This window comes from Sciurus vulgaris (genome assembly GCF_902686455.1).
Source record: "Sciurus vulgaris genome assembly, chromosome: 5".
NCBI lineage: Eukaryota > Metazoa > Chordata > Mammalia > Rodentia > Sciuridae > Sciurus > Sciurus vulgaris.
Genome location: NC_136465.1, coordinates 95,065,234 through 95,076,215, shown reverse-complemented (window position 1 = coordinate 95,076,215; position 10,982 = coordinate 95,065,234). Strand labels below are relative to the sequence as shown.

Here is a 10,982-nt window from a genome sequence, read left to right as displayed (position 1 = left end):
TGACATTTAAAAAAATAGTTTAATAAAAATACACTAGGTTCTACAAGCAGCCTTCATGGTCATTTCTGAAATTCAACTCACCATAATCAAACTAAAATAATGCCATGTCTTCTTATTAAAAAAAGAAGTCCTCTTGTCACAAAAAAGCAACTTTACATTTTGTATAATACAGTACATCTCCCTATAAGTATACAGACTACGTATATAAAGGTCATTAGTATTTCTGACCACAAAGTAAATATCTTAGTGGAGTTCTTGAGTGAAGGTGTTAAAACTTCCTTTTCCTTATTAGAAACTTGTCACTCCCTACTGTGGAGTTTGTGTAATAACTGATGATTAATTCTATTTTTTAAAGAACCAGTGTATTCTCTTTTAAATTTCTTAAAACCATTACAGAAATTGTCTTCATATATATTCTAGAGATGTCCAAACAAATGGGGCAAATGTTCTAACACCAACTATGGAAGATGGCTTTTACTGATTATCTAGACCCATAAGATTTGCAGTGAATCAGCAATACTGCAGTGTTACCTACAGGTTAGCCTATGTTGCTTTAAATGATATGTATTTCTCCTGAATTGATTAGAGGTGTTACAGTTCAAAGCCACAGCACACACAGGCAGAATGGACCTTAATACGCACATAGGCAGTGCAGTTAGAAAGGGATGTACGTTCCTTTTATTCCAGTACCTTCGTATAATAAAGTTAACAAAAACAATATTTAAAAAAAAAAAAAAAAAAAAAGCCAGCTGGCACTGCCAACCTATTCCTGTAGTAGTCTTAGAAATCCTAATCCTGTAGAATTTCCTCTTGTAGTCAATAAGCACCACCGTCTTCAGGGTATTTCAGTGTCTTGTTACCTACGCCAAGCAAGCCTGGTGATGCAGCTACCTGAGTTCTCTTGGTTGTGGGCGAATGTGATCTTCATTCATAATTTCCCAGCTTTCATGTAGGTGGGGATAGAGCCACGCTGAGTCAACCCTTCAAACCTTTTGTAGGTATAATTGAGAAAGACCCAGTCTTTGGATTTGTAGTCTGGTTCTGTGGTATTTGGCACTAGAAAGATAGAAAAATCAACCAAGAATAAAAAAATGTCATTAATAAAATATCTTCTTAGACTTTTAATAGTATGAGTTATAAATATCTTACCTGGTTGTAAGATATCAGATTCAGGGAAGTCATCAAAATTTGAAGTGTCATCGATGCTCTTGATTTCTATAGGGATTGCTGCTGGCCTTTCCCTATTAAATAAGGTATTGAGTAACTATGGTAAATTTTCTTGAATTCTTAATTTTCCAACAAATAATTCTTGCAAATTGTGCATGCTATTTTCTAGATATTACAAAGGTCAATGACATTTACTGTGGATATGGGAATAGTTAAGTGGATTTCAAAATAGTTGAGTACAATTTTTTACAAAAATATTTTCATTTACTTGGAATTTTATATTCTTGTACCAAGACTTTTTCAAGCTATTTTTAAGTGAAAAAAGAGCTAATGAAGGGGAAAAACAAGATATTTTATTTAAAAGATTTTACAGTTATATAAAAATAAGAATATAGTGAGGATTGGATTCTACTTAAGTGATTTTAGACTAGAATACTTCCAGTAGAAGATCCATAAATTCAAAGTTATTTGGAAAAACAAGGTACTACATATTTGTGATGAAATATGAATGCAAAAACTTCTCAGTTCTACAAATTTTAAGAGCAGTGGGCACATTAGGTTTTAAAAAAAAAAAACTAGTCATGAAAATGCCTTCTTTATCATGCTAAAAACATTTGGCTATAAAAACTTTTAAAAGAAACTACCCGTTTTTATTGTATTTTTCTTTGGGTACCGGGGACTGACCTCAGAGGCACTCAACCACTGACCACATCCCCAGTCCGATTTGATATTTTATTTAGAGACGGTCTCACTGAGTTGCTTAGCACCTCACTTTTGCTGAGGCTGGCTTTGAACTCGAGATCCTCCTGCCTCAGTTTCCCGAGCCACTGGGATTACAGGCATGTGCCCCTGTGCCTGGCTTAAATTAAGACATTTTTCAACATATGTTTAATGAATCTGTTAGGTGTTAAATTTACAAGATTATGTAAAAGGTACTAAGGTACTAAATAAAAGGTACCATAGTGCATATTAGCCTAAAATAAGTCATTTAGCTATAGCCAGTATAGTCTTACTTATATAACCCAGAAAACACTGACTTAATAACATTATAATAGTGGTACTTCTTGTATTTAATCTAGCAGAATTAGAGGTAAATTAATCACTATATCTAGAAACTCATTTTACTCAAACTTCTCCCATTCAAAGACTAGGAACATACCTTATATGCCCCCAGTCTACACCTTCAAAAAAGGGATGACTTTTTATTTCTTCTACTCCGCTATTCCCAATTCTATTTTCAGAATCAATGCAAAATCTAGAACAAGGAAACAAATTACATACAAATTATATCTAAATTACTCAGGTTACATTATTTCAAATGTTTTATTTTTTTAAAGCATTACAATTTTTTCCTATTTATGGTAGTTTATATTTATTGTGGAAAATGTGGATGAAAATAAAAATTATCTGTAATTGTACTATTTAGGGATAATTACTATAAATATTTTGAAGCTATTTCCTTCTGTTCTCTTATGAGGGTATTAAAAATATTGTGTTGAAAAAGTAGTGATTATTTTAAGATTACTTTTTTCATATACTGAGAAAATTTCCAAGTTATTTTTTTCTGCAAATTCATGGTCTAAAATTTGTATATGGAGATATTACAATTTATTTAGCTAGTACATTACTGTTGAATATTTAGATGGTTTCCAATTTTTCATGACTAAAACAATACTATGATAAACACATTCTAATGTTTATATACATCTAATTATCTGCATAAGCAAAAATTCTAGAAGCAGAGTTGCTAGCTCTGAGGTCATATGCGGTTTAAAGAGTTTTTAACAATATGCTGCCAATAGGCTATTCCCACAGGTTGTTCCATTTATAATCCTTCCAGCAATTCACAACAGCATCCAAATATATCTTAGTTATAGACTAGAATGGAATCTTTGCTTAGATGACCTCATATACAGACTTTCATAAAAATGAGTTCCTACCACTAACAAATTTCCTTTCCCTTTTCTCTCTAATAGGATTAGGTCACTGCATTCTAACAGTAGTGACATTTTGCTTTTAATGTGTATCAGTTCCTGAAACAATACAAGTCTTCTTCCCTCTTAACTACTTTTCTCCCCTGCAAACTTCCTTTTAAGAGTTTACATTTAAAAAAAAAACAAAAACAAAAACAAAACCCTTTTTATTTATTGACCTCTTTGGTTATGTAGATCAGTGGTTTCCACTCTTGACACACAAAAGTAAAATAGATCTTTTAGGTACCTGTTTCAGACACCCTGAACTCCTCTAGGAATTTAAACACTAACCTGAGAATTAAATCCTTGGCTTTCTCAGAGATGGGTACTTCTGGAGGAAATACTAAAGTTTCTTTCCAGTTCATCACTTTTCTGTATGTTTCTTGAGGTGTTTCGGAGCAGAAAGGTGGATAGCCTAATGTCACAAAGAAAACAAAAGCTTCATCAGCTTTTGTGATTAATTAAATTATACCTACTAAATATGTGCCACAAGAAATAATACTGAATGCTGTATTTAATTTTTAAAATGCCACCATTCATCAATTTACAACAAAGTTGCCAACAGAGTCAATAAAGGATTTAAAGCACCCCCTCCTCCATATTTTACCTGAAAAGCCATGCAGATACATGGATGTTCGGGTAAATACCTGCCTTCCTACAACAGGATCCCTAAAGAGTTCACTGGTATTTGTCAGTATGTAGTAAATATTGAGGAATGTTAGAAATAGGTTTATAGTAGTTCAAGTATTTTAGCCCATAATATATGTAACACATTCAAACAATACCACTTCAAGGTAATGTACATATCATGTATATAAGTTAATGACCGAACATACCTATTAACATTTCGTACATAATCACTCCCAAAGACCACCAGTCACACAATTTGTTGTAACCAGTCTGCATGAAGACTTCTGGAGCAATGTAATCTGGTGTCCCAACTGTGGAATATGCCTGCAAAGGAGCAGCTCATCAAATACCAACATTCTCAACATTTAAAAAACAAAACACAAAACATAACAAAAAATAACACAACTACCTGAGTATTGTTTACTATTGAAAAAAAATAATGTATAGAGAGGTTAATTTTTCCTTTAATAACTTATTCTGCATGCTTATCATATGCAAGGCTTGGTGAGCCATTCAGGAAGCTATGCAGTTTTACCATTGAGCCTCACCCCCACTCTTTTATTTTTTATTTGAGATAAGGTCTTAGCTAAGTTGCTAAGGATAGCTTTGAACTCATGATCCTCCTGCGTCAGCCTCCCGAGTCATTGGGGTCATAGGTGTGCTCCACTGTGTCTGGCTTCATTCTTAATTCATACAAAATCCTACAAAAACTTTCTTTAAGGAGTAGTTCTCAATGACAGCTGGGTGCTATTTGTGATGTACAAAGCAGATTTTATCATCTCAACAACCTGGGAGAAGACATGATTGGTAGTTAGTGGGCAGGAGAAATTTCCTGTCCCAAATAGTAAAAAAACACTTTTCACTTCTCCTTTGGAAACCCTGATACAGCACAGGATGACTACTGGCCATTAAACAGTAACCTATGATTACCTTTGAAAACTATAAATAGGGGGTAAAGAATTCTCCCATATTTTTAACCAGTATTCATTATTTTCCGTTACAAGTAGGAACACTGCAATTCTTTTCTCAGTCATGAAGTCTGATCTAAAAGTGACACAATTAAAAGTAGAATGGAATTTTCCTCAATGCATAGCTCAATACATCTAAAAAACACTGAACTTCTTTTAAAAATATATTTAGGAATGATAATTTTATTGCTTGTTTCATCAAGCAGTAACATCTGATGTGTTACAGTGTGGCTGTGATTGCTGAGTCGTAATTCCAACCACACTGCCTACCTCTCAACTCATGCCCCTCAGTGATGAGCAGCGTTCTTTCTGAGGTTCCATCTCATGTGCACACTGGCACCTTTTCTTTTCCCTGCTCTGCACTGTCACTTATAAAGGGAGTTAATCTGGGCACAGGAATATCCTGAGTCCTTTTTGTGTTTCCAGCACTTTGTAAATTTACCACAGGAGAATTGTTCATCCACTTCCTTATTCAACTAACAAATATTTATCAACATGAACTGTTTTACAAGAGTTTTCAATTACTTGGGCTAATAAGAAAATAAGTTCAATAATGCAAAGGTCATTTACTTGGTTTTAGAGGGGGTTAAACTATTATTTTTCAGTCTATTTACTTCCCCGAAGGAATGGTGAGTTAAAATCCCTATTTATTACTTGAATGAATTGAACAAATATTTATAGAGTGTCTATATGTGCCAGGCATTGTAATGAGAAACTAGAAAAACAAAGTCAAAAGGCACATTCTTCATATTAAGAATGTTCACGGTTCCAGTTAACAAGATAAAGGGAAAGAGGGAAAGGGGGAAACAATTCTTACCAATTTGGTAAGTAATAGAGGGGAAATAGTATAGGGTTAAAAGCAGTGTAATTCTACAATAAAGGAATGATTAAATTTACCTGTGGCAATTTGTTGTGTGTGAGGGGCATTGGTTATTGGGGATCTAACCCAAGGGCCCTTTATCACTAAGCTATATCCTCAGCCCTGTTTTACTTTTTATTTTAAGAAAGGGTCTCGTTAAGTTTCTGAGACTGCCCACAAACCAGTGATCCTCCTGTCTCAGCCTCCCAAGCTGCTGGGATTACGGGATGCACCATCCTACCCAGACACAAGGCAAAGTTTTGTATCTATTCTATCATAACACTGTTGACATCCCAAACTTCCTATTTACTTATCTATAAAGAAGTTCATAGAAACTGACAACCACTTTATTTACTGATTAGTATTTGCTGTATCAGGATTTATATCACAGCACAGAAAATGAGGAAATAGAAATCTCAAGCCATTCATTACATACACTCAGTAAGTTTTATTTACAGTGTTACTTACTATTAAGCAGATGAATTACTTATTCATGGGAATTCTCAATAAAGTACTCCAAAGTTAAATCATAAAGTAAAACTCGTTTGCTTTATAGGCAAGGAAATTATAAAAAGAAACTAAGAAAACTGTGTGAGGCCAGAACAAGCACCATCAATGCAATGAAGGAAGTACTAATCACTGTGAAGACAAAACAATCAACTAGAAAACATGAGATTTTAAAACCAGTGCACAAAATTCTTTCTTAAAAATGTGGTTGACTCACCAGTTGTCTCCTGTTTTTCTTCCATGTTTCTGCTTTCCTCTTTGAGTTCATGTTCTGAAATGCTAATTTCAACAAGACAGAATTACAATCACAAGGGTAAAACTTCTAGCAAAAGACAAATCACATACACACATCTAAAACACAGGGGTAAATTTGGTTGAGTAGGGAGAGGAAGGGAGAAAATGCTCATTTCTAAACAATACTGCATTAAACCAACTATAATATTTTAATCAAAATTTAAAAAGCAAACTTACAGAAGTCACTTGGAGGGTTGTGTGTGAGATTTCTGTAGAATTCAGTCCTGTGAGCTTTCTTTAACCCCGTGCATAAACCAAAATCAGATAATTTTACATGTCCCTAAAAAAAATTTCAGTAAAACCAGATTATCTTAACTTTGAAGACAAAAGGTCTTATTATAAACTCCTTTTTTAAATGTAACCATTATAAAAATCTTTGGCTTGAAATTCATACAAGTAAAAATGTAAACTTAGAAATATTTGAGGAGGATTATTTTTAAAAAATATAAAATGGAAGGAGATAAAAAGACAGCCATGGATTGATTCCCAGCCTTGGAAAGAAGAGAGAGAGAGAGAGAGTTAGTTTGTGTGTGTGTCAGTCATAGCCCCATGATGTATTCCACTCCAGAGTCCTCTCCTATTATGCTTTCTGAAATAATGTTGTTTAGTAATAATCTAAATTGCAGTTGTCCATTTTTAAACCTAAAATTAGCTTTACTCTATAAAATAATCAGCAACCTCGTAATTCACCAGTTTATGCACATGCCTTGGCATCCAATAAAAGGTTGTCTGGCTTGATATCCCGATGGATGAAGCCCAACTGGTGGATTGCATCTATTGCCAGAACAGTCTCTGAAATGTAGAACTGTGTTTCCTCTTCTGTCAATGTATCCTTCTTCATTAACAATGTCATCATGTCACCTAAGTAAAGGGAAGTATCGTATTATTGAAAATACCTCAAAAGGGGAAATACCCTGCAAAAGCTTTCTTTGTATTTTTACAATGTACGTCTGATCTGGCATTTTATGATCCAACCAGTATAACTCTAACCATCTCTGGAGCCAAACAAAAGTGTCATTGCATAAGCAAATTTTCATGACATGTAATGGTTTTAGGACAGAGAGGTGTTTTTTTTTTTTTTTTTTTTTTTGTGCTGGGGATTGAACTCAGGGCCTTGCACTTGTGAGGCAAGCACTCTACCAACTGAGCTATACCCCAGCCCGAGGGTAGAGAGATTTTGAAACTAAATCAGAAGAGAGCTGATATCATGCAATATCCAGAATAAGCTGCTGAGGAAAATAAGTCAAACTGCAAAAGAATCAGAATAAATGCACCAGGAAACCAGACATACTCTTTAAAGTTTCAAAAACAGCTGAGCTCCTTAGTTCAACAAAAACAGGTCATTAACCCACTTTAAAAAGTCACTTGTAGACATTTTTTGTTTTCAAGAAAATTTTTTCTTTAAAAACGGGCAAATAAGTAGTTTTTAGTACTATAAACACTGGTGCATTTGCAACATAAAATTGACAACTGGTAACATTTTCTCATATCTGCTTTGAGTCTTTTTAAAAAAAACTATAGAAGTATTCTTTGTCCTCCACTCCCATTCTATTTCCCATTCCCTCTTCACTGAGTAATGATGGATGCATTTAGTTTGGTGTGTATCCTTCTGGTTCATTTATAAAATATGGTTTCACATACATATATATTAATCTATAAATTTTGTAGTTGTTTTTTAAAAAAATCATACAGATGGTATCAAATTATGTGTGATTTCACAGCTTTTTTAGAAGTTTTTTTTTTTAAATATTTTTAGTTGTAGATGGACATGATATCTTTGTTTTATTTATTTTTTATGTGGTGCTGAGAATCCAATCCACTGCCTCTCACACATGCTAAGCAAGCACTCTACCACTGAGTCACAACCCCAGCCCTCACAGCTTGTTTTTATTTCACTCCGCTGTTTCTGAGACTGTACTGTTGAATCAGATAGAGCTTATGACTTTTAACTACAGTAAAATAATTTCCATCACATAATTATGACAGATTTTATTCTTCTATACTTCTACTGATGGGCATTAGTCTTGCATGTAGTTTTTCGCTATTATGCCAATGCTGGGATAAGCATTCTTTCACAGGTTTCTTGTACCCATGTAAGGAGAATCTCCAGGGAATATAGCCAGTTGTGAAAGTACTAGATTAGGATTACAGGCCACATGCATTTTCAGTTTCACTGAACATCTCTAAATTGCTCTCCAACAAAATTAGAGATCTGCTTACAGGAGGCTAATATCTTCTACAGCCTTACCAATACACAGTATTATCAGACTTGAAGGCTTTTGATAATCTGAAGAGCATGAAATGGTATACCATTCCTATTTAAAACTGCATTTCCTTGAATATAGGTGAAGTTGAACATTTTGCTATATAAACCAGCCAGAGTTTTTCTTCTGTACTCTGTCATTTGCCCACTGGGTATTTGTGTTTTCATTTTATTGGCTTTTTGTTTTAACAATCTAATTGGTTACAGTGAACCCAGAATGGCAGTATTTAAAGTGTGCCAATCTAATCATTCCTTCAAAATTTGATTTGATTTGATCTGATTCATGGTCAAAATTAACATTATATTATAGAATAAAATTCTGAAAAACTGTGAGTATATAAACCTTATAACTAGAACTATAAAAGCAAACCTAAAACGATAAAGTTAGTATTATATATAAAGATATGGTTGGTCAGTTTGTCATTGCTATGTTTTCTTTACCTCCAGGAAGAAATTCCATGATGAGATAAAGGTTCCTCTTATCCTGAAAACTGTAAAACATCTTCACCACCCAGGCACCATCTGCTTCCACCAAAATATCTCTTTCTGCTCGGATATGTGCCACCTAGATGAATACATTTTGAAAAATAACTGTAACACATTATATGTTTTTCAAACTTCCCTCTCACAATTATTCATCCATAATTGTCACGAAGGAAAACTGGAATTTGAAAAAAAGATTTGAAACATAATGCATGTTCACATTCTCATTACAGCTTACATCTTTAGGGTTGAAAAGATGAGATCAACAGGTATATTATGGAAAGCTGAGGCCTTTGAGGTAGGATAATGACTAGTCCACAATTTTTCCAACCAGAACCTCTCAACCCAAGCAAGAATCCTGGCTTTATTACATAAATTCAGGACATTAGTTTGACTATAAGTTAAAAGTAGTAAGCAATGCCCTGTAGATTAGTATCACAAAGCTAAAAATAGCAAACTACTTTTAGCTATTAAACAAAGGGCCTAGTTTGACCTTTGTTTTTATAAGGAGGAACATTTGTAATAACTTTGTATTATATTATTTTTAGAAAATCTCTAATCATTGGTTACAGTAAATTAGTATAAGTTTTTGAGGTTTTGCCGGACACATAATTACTTGTTATATCATTATGTAAAAATTTTATAGACTAGAAATTTTATAAACCGAATAATTTATGAGGTTGGTATAACTTCAGTTTCCAGATGCTCTTGCATTAGTATATTTATATATTCTTTGTTCAAGGATTAATCAAGATTTGTTTTATACTTTTGATATTTTCACTGTGTACCACTAAGAATTCTGGTCCAAAGCACATTGAAAGCACATATTTGAAAGCTTTTTAAGAATAATAAAATCTGATCTGCTTGATATCATTTTGGGAATTACTGTTATTGCCTGGTTCAGTAAAAGCTGGAGAGCACAGCAAAAGAAGTCAAGAACTAAGAATCAATAACTGGAATCAAAAAACTCTATAATCTCTCTGAATTTGTCTCATTAAGGGAAAAAAATGAAAATAAAAATTTGTTCCGAATTTTTTGTACAAAGCATTTTAAGACAGTAAAGGAAAAGCCCTGAACTTTTGGAGTTGTATGTGATGTTGTCAGGAAAAACACTCATATCATCATAAATTTGGCTTGATTATTTTAAAATATCTTAAAGCCGAATTACAGAGTATATTTCCCAAATGGGACCAGAAGGTTGGAAAGGATGAATATGGTGATGTAGCAGCAGGAGGGCTGAGACTTGATTTTGTGGTATGTTTATTAGCACTAGAGTAACTGTGATAAACCCTGAAATACATAGAATTCGATAGGAAAAGGTTTTCTAAAACGAAATTCAGTGGTAACAAATGCAGATTAATTTATGGGGGTGGGGGACAATTCCAAAATGCAAAACTGACTGTAAGCTGGTAAGACATCCTCTGTATAAGAAATAACAGTAGTCCACAGGCTCCTCAACTTCCAGTGAAATACTTGACATCATGCTGTCCAATACAAATGTAATGCAAGCCACATATGTAATTTTAAATTTCCCAGTAGCCACAATAAAGCAAAAAAAAAAAAAAAAAAAAAAAAAAGCTAGGTGAGATTAATTTTAGTAATAGTTTATATAATCTGATATATCTAAATTAAATATCTAATTGATTTGAAATTGAAATATTTTATATTTTTTGGCCCTGAGTCTTCATTTAGTGTCTATTTTACATTTTTAGTACATCTCAATTCAGAGTGGCTACATTCTACTGTCCAGTAGTCACATATGGCTAGTAGTTTGACTACAGCTTGAACTAACTGCAACCTTGTGTCTCTCTTCTAAAACTGAATCTAGAACTTATCCC

General features: G+C 33.5%; 1 protein-coding gene across 6 annotated transcripts in view; it reads right to left on the bottom strand.

Annotated features, from left to right (window-relative positions):
- The window catches only part of STK38L (serine/threonine kinase 38 like), a 74,912-nt gene continuing 63,930 nt past the window's right edge, over window positions 1–10,982 (bottom strand). For all 6 annotated transcript variants that reach the window (XM_079139406.1, XM_079139401.1, XM_079139402.1 and 3 more), the window contains 9 exons: window positions 9,103–9,226; window positions 7,105–7,259; window positions 6,576–6,678; window positions 6,322–6,383; window positions 3,977–4,094; window positions 3,432–3,555; window positions 2,327–2,422; window positions 1,150–1,241; window positions 1–1,056 (listed from right to left, as the gene is read on the bottom strand). In XM_079139406.1, the coding sequence (XP_078995532.1) occupies window positions 929–1,056; window positions 1,150–1,241; window positions 2,327–2,422; window positions 3,432–3,555; window positions 3,977–4,094; window positions 6,322–6,383; window positions 6,576–6,678; window positions 7,105–7,259; window positions 9,103–9,226 (1,002 nt within the window). In that variant the 3' untranslated portion in view covers window positions 1–928. The remainder of the gene's footprint in view (window positions 1,057–1,149; window positions 1,242–2,326; window positions 2,423–3,431; window positions 3,556–3,976; window positions 4,095–6,321; window positions 6,384–6,575; window positions 6,679–7,104; window positions 7,260–9,102; window positions 9,227–10,982) is intronic.